Here is a 16954-nt window from a genome sequence, read left to right as displayed (position 1 = left end):
TGCTCCGAAAATACTACAGGCCCTGCCGTACGGTCGGAAGGCTCCCAAGCTCTCCTTCCACTCTTGAACCAGAATCACAGCAGGCTCTCGTGAATGCCTGCAGGTTGAAGAACGGGATATCAGGAAATCGTCATTTTGTCGCTTGGGTTAACTTCACAGCATCGGGCAGCGGCGTAGTCTGGGCTAGAGGCAAGCCTGCAAACTCAAAATAATGGCATCCGCTCTTCATTATGAGCGTTGTAGGTGAGCTCTAAGATTTAAAACGCGACTGGCTGGAAGTAAGAAGTACTAAGTAACAATATTCTAGGATCGGTTCTGATCGTTTTTCCACTAAAATGCCACTTTCGCGATCAATCGACTCTTCGCGGCACCGTGCTAGCATACCCAAAAGCAACGCCCTACAGTAGTTTTTCGTACCTGAATCGTACCCTGAACTGGGCCGGAACGATATCCAATGGATGATAGTGGAGGAGCCCCTGATGACAAAAAGGAAGCCCACCGCCTGATTGAATCGCTGATGCCGTGTTCGAGACTGGAGAGTTGGCTCTAGTATAAAAGGTACTTCCCGTTAGACGGTCGCACCACAACATGGGCTTTAGACCGGCGGTCTACAGTAAAATTGCAGGGCCTCGATCGGCGACTCATATCCTTATTCGATTTGAATCAACTTCACTGTGGCTCTGTCTAATGCTGGTGGCTGAACTGCATTTGCTCTGCTTCTACCGACTCGCCATTGACTTTAACGGTCGGCGTTTTCTCAGATCCAAGCTAGCGACGCTAGCCAAAATTTCCACATGGCAAATGGTCACAATATACTTCAAGTTACAAGCTTCAAAGGTGGAATCTAGGCATTCGTGCGGGTTTCGCAACTATATCTCACCAGCTGGGTCTCTGAGTCGTTCCAAGATTTACGAAATCGGGCACTCACCAACTTGCGATTCGACCATTAACCATAAAAATAACGCCGTCACACGTTGGCAAAAAAACAAAGACCTGCTCCTAAGAACTCCCGAACGCCTCCCCGAAGATCGAAATCAGCCAGCACCAACTCCTCACCAGTTACAAAGACCGCCGAGAGACCACAGTAACCTGTTTTTGCGCCAAAGCTACACAAAGCCAGCCTCAAACCCTGAATTCACACAATTAACTCAAATCTCTAGGCGACCAAATCAGTCCACCATCACTCCCTCATGGGATCTTTTGACAACTGAGGCCTTTTGTGCTCCAATTTTCTTCCCTGAATTCACACAATTAACTCAAATCTCTAGGCGACCAAATCAGTCCACCATCACTCCCTCATGCAACCGCCGGCAAATCGATTCCGGCAATGAAGTCCACCACCGCCGTTTTGGCGTCCGCGTGTCTCTTCCCCTCCCTCAAGCCACGCCGTCTATTCTTACACGACTCAAAAACCAAAATCCGTCGAGCAGCCTTGTGGCGCCCTCGCCCAGCACCCTCAACTGCACCACGCAGGCGCCCATTCGCTGCACGCGTCCGAATCTCGCCTTTATGATCGACAATCAATAAACACAATCGCAGCTAAGAGACTTGCGTACTGCGCAGTGACATCTGGGTGTGCGCAACCTCATCTCCTTCGCGGGGCCGCGAGCCCTTTGAGTGGGCGAGGGAGGCCAGCGCGGCGGCGCCTGTCAAAACGAGAGCGCGGCAACCGTGCTTTGCTGCAAAGTTTAAACATTCTCGCCTACGCGGCCGTTTAAAAGTAAGTCGGCCGAAAAACAAAATGGAAAAACGGGTCGGGTCGGGTCGGCGAGTGGGCGAGAGACACGCGGGTGTATGTACGTTGCGAAAATTATCCCGCGCGGATCCTGCAGGACTTTGCTTGCCAGAAAACCCCGCGCACACTTTTTGAAACGCGAGGGTAACATTGGAAAAAGAAAGGGAAAGGAAAAAAACAAAAAGACGAAGAGGCAAGCGGCCGATCGGTGCATCGATCGCTGACGAGGACCGCTGCAGCCCCTGTTGTGCCCGTCGCAAAAAGGAACTTTCGGCACACATGTTCTGGTGTATCTGTACGAGATTCTATCTACAACAATAACATGCCCATATTGAGTTTTCTGTATCGCGCCGCCCGCCGCTGCAGCCTGTGATAAATGCGCTGGGTGTGCTTCGTACCTGATGCTGTGCGTGCACACGCACGCCCATCACATCCCGCACGCTTTGCTCCCATGCAGTGTTGCTTGTTCCCATTTTCTGCAGCCGTTGCGCCTCTTCTCCAAGACAGAGAAGACGCCCAGTGATGCTGCTACTCGTTCTGTCGGAAGCTCGCCCATCCGCTCCCGCTCAGGCCCCCCACAGCCTCGCTTCCACATATGGCAATATGGCAGTGCGAGGTAATTGCCGTAAGCAGGGCGGCAGCACGTCATGTCACACGGCGCGGTGCCTGGGGCAGATTTGCTTTGCGCTTGGGAGATTTAGGCCTCCCGCGGCAACGTGGGCGAGGAGAGGCTCGTGCAGGGGTCATACTTGGGGTTTGACATTTGACATTTCCTCTCGGGAATACGACTTCAGCTGGCAGTTGGGATGGGCTGGTTACACGAATGTAGCATGATGGGTTGCTGGTGACATTGGCTTGGGTTGCAGTTGTGGAACGACTCAGCGGGCATACAGAAAGGGGGCGGAGCTACGGATCGCAGCTGCGTTCGGGTGTTCTGGAAAAGCTTGTGTGAGGGGCAGGGGACGGGGCGGAGGAGTGGGAAGTGTGATAAGGATTGGAGATGTACTGTGCGACGTCGGTTAGAAGATTTACAAGGTTGAACGCTGTAGATGTTTAGTGATAGAAGTGATGGAAGACAGCCAGGCAGTCCCCGGTCGGAGAATTTTTGATATTGAAGTTGGAGTTGCAAAGGATATGCTTGTATGCTACCATGTGGACCCCACGATGCCGCTGTAAACTGTCATATACCTTTCCAAAAGCCGAGATGAAATCAGGAGATCGTGATATGCACCGAGTCGCCGTCAATAGTCAATTCGGTCGAATCTAACCGAATAAGCAGTTCTACAATTCCCAAGCAGAGTTCTCTTCCGATTCCGACCCGAAAATTGACCACCAGGAATTCCAACCCTTCTTCGTTTCCCCGGGGAGTCTGCACTTCTCAACCTCGTCCTTCGTAACGCCCTTCCATTCCTCTAACGGGATCCATCCAATATACGCGCGATCACCAAAGCCTCCAATCCAGTACACCTCCTCCACGACCAACCGAACCCACTTGCTTTCATGGATTCTGTTCCCGGGCAACCACGCCGCGGCATCAGGATGATACTTCACAAAGCACTGGGTCACGCCCTGGCTCTCGACCTCAGCCTGGTTTAACTCTTCCAAATGCCCAACAAGCGAGAATCGCGGGAGAGAGGCGGCACTGATATGCCTGGGAGGCTTGAAGTGCGAGAAAGGTGGGTGCCAACGTAGCGAGAGCGTGATATTGCTTCCAGCCGCAACGTTCTTGAAACTGGTACCAATGCTGATAGCTAGAATGGTGGGATTGCCTGTATTGGGCTCACAGTCGCCAAAGTAATCCATCAGCCCAATTGGAGCACCGCTAACATCTGCAGGACGGTCCTCCGTAATAGATGGGGAGCTTGCCGACGGGAAGATGGTCGAAAGCGTACCGATGGTTTCGAGATGGAGGATACGGCGGGCCTGGATGGCAGACTCGTGGACTGTGGGTATGCAGTAGGTTGTTTGAACATCAAGAGAGGGATTAGAGAAGATGTATTGAGGTTGTGGCAGTGGCGAGGTTGAAACTAGGGATGTTAGAAGTGGTAGAGAAGCTACTGAGAAGCGCATCTTCGCAGCGCGTTTTCAGCAATAGCTGATGCTTGAAATGTGCTAATGGGAGAGAAGGTTGTTCTTCGGGCAGTGGCTAAGCTGACTATTTACAGATAGGAATGTGAATAGAATGATTGTGTTGATATGAGAGGAACCGAGCCTATGGAGATGACCAGAAGTGATGTATCGTGACGTGGAGAGATCTGCGGTTGGCCGAGGGGCTCAGATAACACGCCACACACGCCCATATTCAGCGTACACCCACCGGGATGCTTCAAGGTGGGACAATTAATTTTAGGGAGAATATCCACCATGTATGCTATGATTAACGATTGTATCTCCATAGAAGTCGAAGATAGCATGCTTAGGATCAATATTCAAGGATAGCATTCAGCCTTTCGTATCTGTAGATCTATCTTATCAGATCATCAGAGGCTGACTCATCCTCGGTTACCGGACTCGACCACAGCGAATTTCGAACCTCAACCAGCGTCTACAGCCACCTACAGCCGCCTACAGCTCCACTTGACCTGTAAGTCTATAGATTCCAACTTATTTTCTTGCGAAGTCTTTAACGGCATCACCCCCGTCTTTGCGACAACTACACTCCTCAAACTAGAACCCTGACTGACTTGCGATTCGCCACTTCTACCAGACCTCTTCTCTCGACCTACGCTCATCACAAACTTCGCACCCACCAATCGCAATCATGGGTAAAGTTCACGGATGTAAGAAAATATGTTTATTTTTTGTTTTTAATAAAAATTATTGTTAATACTCTATTTTAGCTCTTGCTCGTGCTGGAAAGGTCAAGTCTCAAACACCAAAGGTACGCCAAGCCCGATGAGTCGATGGGAATGCAGGATGCACTTTGGGAACACATCTGGCGGACTTCAAATCGCAAAATGGACTCTTTTCGGGCAATGCCCAATAAGAAAGACTAGCTAATCTCCTGATCCTGTTAGGTTGAGCCGCAAGAGAAGAAGAAGACCCCCAAAGGCCGCGCCAAGAAGAGAATAACATACACTCGTCGATTTGTCAACGTCACGATGACTGGAGGCAAGCGGAAGGTACGGATCTCGCCTCCATAAGAAATTCTCTTGTGTTTTCAGAGATCGCTGACCGGCAAATAGATGAACCCCAACCCCACGTCATAGAGAATGTAAATCAACGCAGGATATGGGAAGGAACACAATCAGCTTGGGACGGCTTTCATAAATTCTTGACTCTCGGAAATGGCTATGGCTCTGGATCAGAGGCACTGGGAATCGCGTCGCCAAGGTAGAAACATGATGTTCACTTGAAGATGGGACCCACTCTTTGGGAGGAAAGGGACATAACTCGGCGCATGTTGTATACTTGGCTTTGCATGGGATCTTTTGACAACTGAGGCCTTTTGTGCTCCAATTTTCTTCCGATTTTGCCGGCCCTACGTCCTGTCTCAAATCTGAATTTTGCAATGATGGAAGAACCGCATGATATCGTTTGCAAGCACGAGATGTCAATATCTCTGGAAACCTTCAAACGAGTAACTTACAATCAATGCACGAACCTATACTAGAGCTAGACAATTTTCAACCGAGGTGATACGACAGTTGATGAGGATTGCCTCCAGATGGCCCCTCTCAAGGAATGAAAAAGAGTAAACTTTCGAAGTTGTCCTCTAATACAAAGAGCTTAATGAACGAAGCAAAGTTATATTACTAATTTAGTAGGCATAAAAATATTCTAGCATATGAGTTAACTTAATTATTGTCTTCAAAATGTTTTTATCTGAAAGGTCGTCAATCAGACCTAAGACTAATTTAATTGGGCACGACGCGAAGGACGTCACAGGCGTTCGCAACTTCAACAAGACTGAAGCTTAGCTTCATCTTCCAATGAGAATAGAATTGACTAGCCACACAAACCACAAACCATAACACCTATAATGTTTAGAAAGCTGTTCAAAGAGGTAAAACAATACATTTTAATTGACGATTGAACTGTTAACTGTCTATCTAGGCCGGCGCCAAGGACGTCGTGACCCTCTTCCACAAGCCGTCCGTCCCCGCCTCAACCCGCGTCCTTACACTCCTCAAACAAGCCAACGCATCTTCCACAGCCCATGAGACAGAGGATCAAGCAAGTCACCATGGCACACAGAGCAAAGCTGAGCGCACCGAATTCGAGCTGGACGTTACCGAAGCTCCGCCAACAAGCGACCAGTTGAGAAGCATATTAGAATATTTGGGTGGACAAGGATCTGGTGCTCCCGGAAGGGTGATCAGGGGAGCTAGAGATGAAACAGATGCTATAAGGAAGCTCAAGGAGAACGCCGATAGCTTTCAACGCCCATTGGTTCGTGTAGCTTGAGTGAGATAGACTACAAGAGCTGACCCTTTTACGAATAGGTTGTGGATTGGCACCAAGGTAAAGCAGGTGAGTATTCTTACGTGCTGTTGTTTATGCTACAGCTGATTTTAGGTAGTTATTGGGGAGAGCCAGTCTGAAATTCTAACACTGCTTAAATCAATACCCAAGGAGACGGGCTCTGTATAGTGGCAGACCAATTAAGAGCATTTTTGTATAACCACAAAATTCACCAAGACGTATGCATTGGCTGGTTTTGATGCAAACGGGTTTTTAGATTATTTGCGACAGCGAACCGGCTCGTGGCAAACGAAAAAAAAGTGTAGGACGGTTCTCTGCAGAAGCACAGCTCATTAAAGTACGCAGTTTCCCACATTTCGCCTTTGCCTCTTGTAAACCAGCAACTTCATCTGCGGTCGGGATGCTGCAAAGAAACTTAAATTGGTCTGCTATAGTTAGGTTGAGTCGGAAGCAGTGCCGCTGATGGCAGTTGGTATGACTTCTGTAGCTAGTATTCCATCCATTACCGTCTCCTGCTGCCACGTGTGGAATTGCGTTATATGCATATTCGCCGCTTGAAGGTGCTCTCAAGTTTCCAAAAGTGGGAAACATCAATTCACCTAAGTCACTAGTTTGGACCGCCTTCTTCATTCACCTGCCTGTGTCACATCAACCATAACATCGTCCACAACAAAACCTCGCCCTCTTTCTTTTCTGCTTTTCTGCTACCTCCTTCCTTTCTTCCCTTCTTTCTCTGGCTCGACCTGTCAGGGACTACCCTGCATCTGTCGCATTCGTTCCCCCCGTGCTCTCTTCTACCTTACGCACTAAGGTTACCCCGTGAAGCTGTCTTTTGTATCTCGACGTACGGTTGTACACATTACCAGACAAAATCCAGCCTCCTTGAGGATGGCGCTATTCTCAACGAGACTAGGCCGGCGCGAGCCTCGATCGCTAGGTTCTGAGCCTTACCTTCCTCCTTACCCGCCCGTCATCGTCCGGAGCAACAAGAATGCGGGTGTGCAAGACTTCGCACAGCGCTTGATTGCACAATTCCCGGCGCAGTGTCGGGAAATCTACCCAGGAGCCCAGATACACGATTTCTTCGACAGTTACGATATTCATCTAGATTCTGCGCCGTTCCTCGTATCTGTGTTACAGCATATCGGAGCAATGAACATTCATGCAGTCACTGGTTTCGCGGTTGACTGGAGCTTACGGAACAAGCACAGATTGAAAGATGTCTGCAAGCTTACCTACAGCTCCGAGACGGCTCCTCTAGAGGTTGTTGATCAAATTTTCAAACCAGCTGAGATTGGCTCCCATGGTCGGCCATTCCTATGGCAAGCGCTAAATCAAATGAAACTGTCTCTTGATAAACTTTATCAACAGCAGCAGCGGGCGGTTGAAGCAAAACAAGAAACCTCAAACACAGTTGAGAACAAAGCGCAAGAAACTCAGCCAGCACCTAAGAGCCCTCTACTAAGTCTCCCTCCCACAGAGGAGGCTTCACAGATTGCGTCCACTGCGAACGCGCCACTACGTAAGTCCATTGGCAGAATCATCTCGAGTATATTATCTGTGTGGACTGAGCGGGTGTGCTAACTTCATTCCTTCAGAAATTACAGTAGCCAAGCGTTCAAGAAGTGCAAAGAATGCCCAAGTTCCAACAGTTCAACCTAGCTTGCCGAAGCCCTACCTTAGGAGAACGGCCTCAGCTGAGGCAAAACCTGACCTCCCAGGGCCAGCTACACCAAGAAATGCGCAGACAGGCTCAATGAATAAGAAGGTTCGCAATGGTCCTCATCCTGGAATATCCAGTGTGCCGGAGACTCCAGTAATCCATCCTGTCATGCATGCTAGACAACCAAGCTTGAGGCAGGCGTCAGCTCCTTATAATGCATCACCACAAGGGAAATCTCGTCAATCTTCTGCTGGATATGCCGAGAATGTTGGACCTCGTCATCCTGGCAATGACTCAATGGCACGCCAAGCTTCATTTATCTCACCCTCACCCTTGTATCCAGCTCCTGTAGAGATAGCCAGAGCTCAGGATCAAATGGTAGTACCCATGCCGTCTCAGAACTACCGAAATGTAACGGGTGTGCTTCCAAACCCAATGGGTCAACAATTCGTCCCCAATCAACTCACGCAAGGTCAGCAGTTCGTAGCTCACATGACTTATCAAGCAATGATACCAAATGCAAGCATAATGGTTGGTCCTCCTCCAGACCTTCGCCATATGTACAATGGCAATTCTAATGCGATAATGCAACCCATTTCGGAGGTGACAAACTACCAACAATCTCCACCAGATACAGTCATCCGTCAGTTACAAGTTACGGGCGTAGGACCTCAGGACGTGTTAGTGAATATTTCAGGTCATGCTCATGGATCTGGTCCAGACAGAGAGAGTAGACTTTATAACCCATACGGCCCTGCCAACACTGGATTCTCACAAGGCCCGTTTCGAGGTAGAGGAAGGAGCAAACCTAGTTTCTCAGTTCAATCAGGAAGAGGTCCAAAATTTTCATCGGGCTCGTACGGCCGTGGTGGCTACGGACAACATACTAGAGACAGAAGTCCTTATCAGGGGTCCTATCACGATCCTCGTCAGCAAGGCTCGTCATTTTCCTCTGTGCCTCATCAGCAGGAACATCACAACACTACAGCGATTCATAATCAAGGTACCGAACCTTTTCCGCCGTTTGATGATTCCCAGCAGCCACTCGATCTCGAGTCAACGCATTTTCAAGCTCCCGGCTACAAAGCTCTCGGACCCCACCCCACTGGCCCACGAGCGCTTAACCCAATGCCACTAAATGACAGTGGGGACTATATGGTCGAAAACTTAGATCCAGAGCACGGTTGCGGCAAGGATTGGATAGGGCCAAGCTGCGAGAAAGTCCGCTGCTTGTGGGTCCATGGTATCTCCAAAGACGTCACTGAGGCTACCTTTAAGCGGTTTTTCGAGCAATCCACAGGTTTTCCTATCATAGAGGCTGGAATTCAGGAAGATAAGAATAGGCACCGCTACGCCTTTGTTCAGTATGTTTGACACTATTTCACCCCCCTAATATCCGTAATATTAACCCTTTCCAGTTTCAACACCGCTTCAGAAGCTCGTAAGGCTTTGCAACTGAATGGAATTGAATTCAACGGCAGGCCTCTCTTTGTGCAAGTACCACAGAAGTTCTACACACCTCCAATATTTGAAAAGTCGTGGAATCAGCGTCAATTAAATAATGCCAAAAATCGCCGAATGAGCCTCCCATTTTCTCACGGCATTCGATGCGGTTCGGCTGGGGGTCCTTCCCATTACAGCAACATACCGATGGCCATACGAGAAACTGTTTCACAAGAATTCCAAAATGCCAAGCAGTATACGGCTGGCCGACGCGCACCTAGTGTCCCGCAGATTAATCAGCAAGAGGAGTACAATAGCTCATTCGAACGCGCCAGGGTGGCGACTACTCTGCCTTTATATTCTCCACAAGATGCCAGGAGTGACTTACTACGTGCGTCTATCCATAGAAGCCCTGCGACGAAGGGTAGCCCAGAAATGAAAAAGCCCAAGAGAAAATCTGCGAAGTCTTCGCCAAAGAAGTCGAAGCCGGCGGTGAAGGAAGAAAAGATTGATGAAACCGTCGCTAGCCCCACGCAGCCGAGCAAAAAATCTGACATGACGAATAAAGGGAAAACTTCTGAAATATCGGAGATAAATACTGATGCTCCTACCAAACTAACGGAGGACGCGGACGTGACGCCAAATCCCGCGGAGGAAAAGCCTTTGAGCGATGCCACACCAACATCCACTGAATCGCAAACCATCATGGAACGAGCGCATGAGAGCCCCGCTCAAAGTATCCAGTCTGATGAGAAAGCCATGCCAGTACGTGTACTTGAGACAACTGTCCTGCATCAGGAAGTGTCCACTACAACCAAATCATTAGAAAAGTTGGCACATCCACAGACTCCAATCAAAGATGCCCTTGTTTGTGAGTATCCCGCCATATATCACACCCCTGACGTCGAGGTAGCATCCGAAGATGACCAAAAGCAAGATGCGAGCTTTCACTCAGCGAAAGAGTCTCAATCACCCAAGTCAGATGGTAAGGGTGATGTTAAGAGCTTCACGGAGGCGACGATTATGATTTCTAGGGAAGATCAAGCTGTTCCAGCTCAAGGAAGTGATGTCGAAGCCGAAGAAGAGTCCAAACAAAAGAAACAGGTCAACGAGCATGAAACTTTGAGGTCCGGTATTGCTGATACCGAGATCGTTATACCTCAGAGCCAGCTATTTGTTGAGCCTCCCTTGGATATTAATAAGGCTTTGGCAATCTCGGCGCTGCTGCCCAATTCTGGAGTCAAACAGACCGAGTCTCTCTATCCTTTCGCTAAAGCAAAGCAGCAGAAACAGCCACAATCGAAGAAGAAGGGTAGCAAGAAGGAGAAGGGCAAGGAGGTTGAACTTCCGAAGCCCAAGATAGCTGAGTCTTCCACCTCTAAGGAGGCCGAGCTTACTAAACCAAAGACCGTTGAATCAACAATGTTCACAGAAACCAGAGTTGACTTAGATTCGTCCTCGATAAGCGAGGCAGGGAGCATCAAGGGAAAACATGGTCAGAGTACTCAAGATAGCAAGGCTGATGTAGTGGAAGAGGAAACTCTTCTGGAGCCAGCTCTTAATTCCGGTAACGACTCTGCTCCCCCCGGCAAAGGCAAGCAGGAATCGGAGCCGATAGATGGCAAAGGTAGCTCATCTTACCAGCTAGGGGAGACGAAAGTACAAGTCGTTGTTCCGTCTCCTGATCTTCAGGATGTACCAGTCACCCTAGCGCCGAAAAAGCAGAATGAAAGCTTAGCGGAAGGTCCGGGACTTAGAATCAACCGAAATCTAGAGGCTGCAGGGCAAGAGGGGGAGAAGGAGAAGAAGCGCAAAGCCATTGCTGCAAAGGTTGCCATTCCACGTATCAAGCTAAGATCAACCCGACTGCCTACTGCTACGGTAAAAAGTGATAGTGCTGAAGCTCGGTCGCCACTTACACAGATCACCTACGTCACTCCTAACGAAGATACAGCCTCTCCATTAACAGATAATAAGAGCACTTTTGCGGATAATTCTGTTTCTGAACCCATGAAAGCAGAAGCGCGGCAGCAAATCCAGGATCCACCATCGAGGTACAACACATCGGCAGAACAAGATGTTGATGGTATGGAGATAGTCGGCATTAATCAAGACGCCGGCGACGCTATACCTCCTACTAGCTCCAACGATAGTCTTCAACCGGATGACGTGGTTTCACTATCCGCCGAAACTCCATTGTCCACCATGCCTATTACTGCGTCCCTTGGTCAAACTGCCGCCCAGCCAATAGATCCTTTGCAGCCCGTAGCTCAGCCTCCGATTAAGTCCAAGAAACCCAAAAAGAAGAAGAACAAGACCGCGGCTACTCCAGAAGGTGGTACTCTTGATACTAGTCCAACCCCACAGCCAACTACACAACAAACCGAAGAGATTCAAAGCACCTCCGCTATTGATGACGGTATCGAATTTGGTGAACAGAAAATGATGATTGATGGCATGACCAAGGGACGGAAGTCATCTGTCTCATACTATGATAAGATGCATCTGGAGGAGAAATCACCAAAGGCTAGGGAAGCTTCGCAATCGGCGGATAAAGGAAAGGCTAAGGCTTGTAGTGCTAAGGAACAAGCAAATATATCACCTCTAGCCTCCAAAGTTGACCGTTCCGCCGAGCTCGCAAAACTCTACGAGGAATTAACCGCCGAACTCGCCCATCAAGATCTTTTTGATCCGGAGTCAACGGAACGGAAGAATTCTATCGCGAAGGTCCGGGTTCTTAGGATAGCTATCGATGCTAGACAGGAAGCCAACGTAAGCTCTCGATCACGTGGACTTGATCCTGAAATGGTAAAAGCGGTTATGGGATACAAGATGACTGGAGATGCGGCATCCAAACATTTTACTACGTCTAAGCAGTCGCAAGGTGAAGAGACGCTTCCAATCTCATTGGTGAAAGACTACTACACCGTCAAGGAGAACGAATACATCGGTAAACCCGTACGTGGGAAGAATGTTGACTCGGAGGAATCCGGAGCGGAGGAACCTGGGATACCCATTACGCCTCCGTTCTTTCAAGAGGTTGAGTAGATTATATCATCTCCACAGGAATCTCAGGATATATCGCATGATGAAGGCCTGTCCTTGAATACTTTGACATCGTCTCACCCGAGCATGCCAGCGAGTTATATCTCCTCCGTTCGTGAGGGAAAGGATTAGATTACTACCACAATGCCGTTATTCAAAGAAGGTAATTTAGTTGTGGTTATGCTATGGGGATCATGGCTTTGAATTGCAAAAATTCTCTCTATGTTTGTGACTTCGAGGCGCTTGTGGCTACGGCGTGTGGGATGGAGTGGCGTATGGGATAGAGCGGCATGACCGATCTCATGGTCGGCCATGCTTAGATTTTAGTGTTGCCATTCTGCATTTTGGTTGCATGAACTTGGGGACTTGTATTTAATACCAATGCGAAACTAAATAATCTACTTGTGTTTGTCTTGCTGTCTGTCTTGCTGTCTCGTTGCTGCTGGGAACTTCTCGCTTTTATTTTCCTATGATCACTTCATGCGTTTTTACTGTTATTGGTCTTGCAGGTTGCCCCTTTTAACGTGGGTAACTAGCTCATGCTTATCTCATAAATCAGACCCTCGGTGGACCATTGGTACGTGCACTACGCGCACGGGGCGGGCATACTGCTCCTTATTAACCAACGAATTCTCCACCGGGCGTTTTGATGGTAACTCATTGTTTTGAAAATTAAATTTTCTTCGTTTTTGTCTCATTTTAAGCACCACGACTTAAATATAGGTCAACGATAATCATACACCCCCTAAATGATACGCGTACACCCCCCAATTGATACGCATACACCCCCTACCTTATTTAGTTTAGATATTTCCTTATTAAGTTAGAATATCACGTGCGTTTGACTTGTTTGCGCCTGTATCGCGAAAATCAAAGTGCGAGTATTTCGATCAAATGCTGAGGGCTCTCCACGAGTAGATCTGTCGACGCGATTAACAATTGTAGAGCCGGTTGTAGGGTCAATTGGCCGACTGCCGCGACGCTCTACAATTGCAGGTCCTTGGATGCGAAGCAGAGGTGTTGATTTGGGTCCCACCGGGCGCGGGCGCGTGGGCGCGTAGGCGCGAAGCAGGTGGCAGCACCTAAATTAGTTTGCGCGACGCCTCATAAAGCACTGCGCAATCTAATTAATCGACTTAGTCGCGATCCAAATTTAGTCTCTACTACTTATACTATAACTAAAATCAAGACTTAATCGTGATGTTGCATACGTGGCGCGCACTTTAATTTTCGCGATGCAGGCGCAAACAAGTCAAACGCACGTGATATTCTAACTTAATGAGGAAACATCTAACTTAATAAGGAAACGTCTAAACTAAATAAGGTAGGGGGTGTATGCGTATCAATTGGGGGGTGTACGCGTATCATTTAGGGGGTGTATGATTATCGTTGACCTTTTTTTTTAATATAATAGATTCTTTAAGTAATTTTATATTTAGATATATATATTATAGTTCTATATTTATAATATTAAAGGGGGAGATACAGCGTTGAAAAAGGTAAGTATTTCTCTAAAATTTCTCCAACTTGAGAGTTTTTAGACTACTTTTGGACGAAATTTGGTCAAATGTGACAAACTGCCTAGGTCTAATATTTTATATAATATAGCTATGACGTCATTATTCGATGCAATAGATAGAGAAGCTAAAGAGCTCTTACCTTATAGTATTTTCATAATAACTAGACGTTATCCCTTGCAACGTCAGGGTCCTTAGAGTAGGTGGTCCGTGCGGGAACACCGTTTTTAAATCAACGCGTGTATCTATATAGAATTTAATCATCAATTACACTACCACTATGCCTTCTAATCGTGCTAGAATTGATATAGACCTTGTTTAGAAGACTTAATATAATGTCCCCCTAAATAAGACTGCGAAAACAGCTCCTCCTAAGCCCTAGCCGTTACCTAAATTTGAACCTCTCCATATTGACGATTGGGACCGCTATAGCTCGCTAAATTTACCTCCGAACGTTGATATACACGATCCTTTTGGGCTATTTAGTCTCTTCTTTATGGATAAGATTATAGATAAGCTTGTAGAATGGACAAATAGGCACGCGGAGCTCTATCCTCCAGATGAGGAAAAGGAGAACCTACGCGTATAGCAGCCAACATACAGGCAGGAGCTGTACGCGTACTTTAGAGTGCTTATTTATATAGGACTTACCATAGAACCAGCCATTAAGGACTACTGGAAGGATTTAAACACGTATGGCACCGAGCATATTGTTAAATAATATATTGGAGTTATTTGATTTCAGTAGCTTAATTATTACTTTTAAGCCTCACCACTATGGCCGAACTCCAATAAAATACCTAAAACTATATTTAACCGAATCGATAAGCTTGCTAAGTATATCCGGCTTACTTATAGGAAGCTCTACGCGCCTGGAACTTACCTTGCCGTTAATAAGACGATTGTTACGGACGCTTTAAGTACGATGTTACAACTACTTGGAGAAGAGACGGAAGAAGCTAGTTGGTTGATTTAGGCACGGTCCAGGATAGAGCCGATAGAACTATGTGACGAGGAATGGTAACCGAGGTCATATGATGTAATCTGTATAATCTATGTAATCTATGGGATCTATGACAGAGTAGATAGAGCATACGTATATTACGTACAAGAAGGATTTATAGGAGTACGGTTATGTATTTAAGGACCCTTAGTCCCTACCTAGATAGTTCCTTCCTTATAGTAATTCTTAGAATATAATTAGAGTAAATCTATTAGGCAACCACTCCACCAGTTATTATTACGTTATTAACTTTTATACTTACATTTCCTATATACCTAGCCTAATAACGAGCCTATTGTAGTTCTTGCTACAAGGTTCCGTTATATAATTACTACCTAGTTACGGTATTAATATAAGAAGTTAAACAACATACCACTAAAAGCAGCTACTATAACGCCATTAACGGCAGCAACTACTTTAAGGATAGGAGGTGATACTAGTATGGCAGATACTAACTTACAGCAACCTATAACGGTTGGACAACTATAGGAAATAGTTAACTAGCTAATAGCTAACTGTATAGTGTTAGAAGAAAGACTTAACGGGATAGGAGTAGCAAAGATTAAGCTACTATTAATTAAGAGATTTATAGGAGAAAGGTTAAAGCTTAAAGGATTCCTTATATAAATGCACTTTAAGGTCTTATAAGAGGGAGCAAAGTTACCTATACCTGTGGATTAGATAGCCTACGCAGGACTATTCTTATTAAGAAAAGCACTTAAGTAGTTTAAATTTTACCTTATAGAGATATAGGTAAATGGAATAACGACTACTAACTAAGACGTGCAATTTATATTCTTAAGTTAGGAAGGATTCGCAGAACGACTTACGCAGATATTTAGAGACCTAGAAGAAACAACTATAGCGGAAAGAAAACTCCAGAACCTTATATAATAAACTTTAGCAATTAAGTATATAATATAGTTCTAGACACTAGCAATATAAGTAGAGTGGAATAATAGGGCGCTTATAGCACAGTATAAATAAGGACTTAAGGCTAAAGTCTAGGACGTAATTATTCTAATAGAAGATACGGACACCCTAAGGGAATTAATAGATTAAGCGATTAAGATTAACAATAGGATCTTCTAAAGGGAATAGGCTAAGAAAGGCTAGGATAGGGTTCTATAGTTATATAAGGCGTAGAGTACGCAATAACTAAAGCTAAGTTAGAAAATATGGTATAGCGCAGAGCTAATAAACCTAAGTGGTACTAAAGAAGCCTATAAAAGATAGAGCAAACTAGGAAAACCTAGAGGATAAGGATTAAGTAATTAAAGGTCTAAGGAGCAGAGGCCAAATTAGAGATCTTAATAGCAGAAGACATTCAGGTAGACTTTATAGCAAGAAAAATAGTTTAAAGAAGGAGCTTATATAAATTGTGGAAAATAGGGTTATTACATTAGAGACTATAGAAGTGGGTAGAGTTACTATATAGTAAAGGGTATAAGATTAGCAGACAATATATATATATAGAGGGACGATAATATACTATAAGGAATAAAAGAGTATTTAATTAGAAGTTTTGCGTTTTGTTATAATAACACATACTAAATTTATAAGGACGCTAAGTATGGCGCAAGCTATTAGCTATAAGAGCTATTACCTATAGGATATAGAGGAACCAATAAACTAGTTCGCAGATTAGATATTAAGGACAATAAATTTAACGTAGGCAAAATATTCTATAACAATAAGGCAACAAGGGCCGCTTACTAGGAGCGAGCAGACCTTAAAGATGTTATACTAAAGGTAGAGGATAATTCTACTACAGAATAGGGAATATTAGTAGGGATTGAAACCCTACTAGATATAATGTCTATCGCTTTACGAGACGTAAGAGAAGTAGGACAGCAAACCACTTCGGCACTTGATAAAGGCAAAAGGCCAAAGACTTAAGATTCTTAAGACAAGATAAGGCATACCTAAGAATTTACAACAGATAAAAACCGATAGAGTAGGGCAGCAGCTTAGTTCAGAAATATATAAATAAGCTCAGGATAAGAATTTCCTATAGCATAAGATTCTTAAGACGAGATAAGTAAGATTTAAGACTTTTAAGATAAGATAAGAATATTACAGATACCTAGTTAGACTAAGGCGGGAGCTAAGCTTAAGTTAAA

The 16954-nt window shown here is 45.9% G+C and overlaps 4 protein-coding genes across 4 annotated transcripts; 3 read left to right on the top strand and 1 right to left on the bottom strand.

Moving 5' to 3' along the window:
• Positions 1-588: 588 nt before the first annotated feature.
• On the top strand, positions 589-1527 carry K441DRAFT_683043 (uncharacterized protein; the record flags this gene model as incomplete). The annotated part of the gene is made up of 1 exon (XM_067651651.1): positions 589-1527. One exon carries the CDS (start codon positions 589-591, stop codon positions 1525-1527), a length of 939 nt encoding a protein of 312 aa, XP_067496328.1.
• A 1489-nt stretch (positions 1528-3016) lies between these two features.
• On the bottom strand, positions 3017-3775 carry K441DRAFT_506675 (uncharacterized protein; the record flags this gene model as incomplete). The annotated part of the gene is made up of 1 exon (XM_067642060.1): positions 3017-3775. A coding segment is annotated over one exon (759 nt), but the record flags the coding sequence as incomplete, so codon positions are not given.
• Positions 3776-4101: 326 nt separating this feature from the next.
• K441DRAFT_671766 (ribosomal protein S30) lies at positions 4102-5402 on the top strand. The gene is made up of 5 exons (XM_067650461.1): positions 4102-4319; positions 4443-4515; positions 4576-4616; positions 4753-4857; positions 4921-5402. The coding sequence occupies exons 2-5, from the start codon at positions 4497-4499 to the stop codon at positions 4942-4944; spliced, it is 189 nt and encodes a 62-aa protein (XP_067496326.1). The 5' UTR covers positions 4102-4319; positions 4443-4496; the 3' UTR covers positions 4945-5402.
• Positions 5403-5633: 231 nt separating this feature from the next.
• K441DRAFT_671764 (uncharacterized protein) lies at positions 5634-6669 on the top strand. The gene is made up of 4 exons (XM_067650460.1): positions 5634-5741; positions 5792-6127; positions 6181-6208; positions 6258-6669. The coding sequence occupies exons 1-4, from the start codon at positions 5718-5720 to the stop codon at positions 6326-6328; spliced, it is 459 nt and encodes a 152-aa protein (XP_067496325.1). The 5' UTR covers positions 5634-5717; the 3' UTR covers positions 6329-6669.
• The last annotated feature ends 10285 nt before the right edge of the window (positions 6670-16954 follow it).

Source organism: Cenococcum geophilum, assembly GCF_001692895.1.
Source record: "Cenococcum geophilum 1.58 unplaced genomic scaffold K441scaffold_109, whole genome shotgun sequence".
In the NCBI taxonomy this organism is placed as follows: Eukaryota; Fungi; Ascomycota; class Dothideomycetes; order Gloniales; family Gloniaceae; genus Cenococcum; species Cenococcum geophilum.
Note: the sequence above shows the minus strand (reverse complement) of the source record. Positions and strands in the feature narration are given on the sequence as shown.

Coding starts and splice junctions, on each gene's coding strand:
- K441DRAFT_671766 (XM_067650461.1), top strand. Junction 4,617..4,752: donor TCAAGTCTCAAACACCAAAG/GTACGCCAAGCC, acceptor TGATCCTGTTAG/GTTGAGCCGCAAGAGAAGAA. Junction 4,858..4,920: donor TGACTGGAGGCAAGCGGAAG/GTACGGATCTCG, acceptor ACCGGCAAATAG/ATGAACCCCAACCCCACGTC.
- K441DRAFT_671764 (XM_067650460.1), top strand. CDS start 5,718: ATGTTTAGAAAGCTGTTCAAAGAG. Junction 5,742..5,791: donor TTAGAAAGCTGTTCAAAGAG/GTAAAACAATAC, acceptor CTGTCTATCTAG/GCCGGCGCCAAGGACGTCGT. Junction 6,209..6,257: donor TTGGCACCAAGGTAAAGCAG/GTGAGTATTCTT, acceptor GATTTTAGGTAG/TTATTGGGGAGAGCCAGTCT.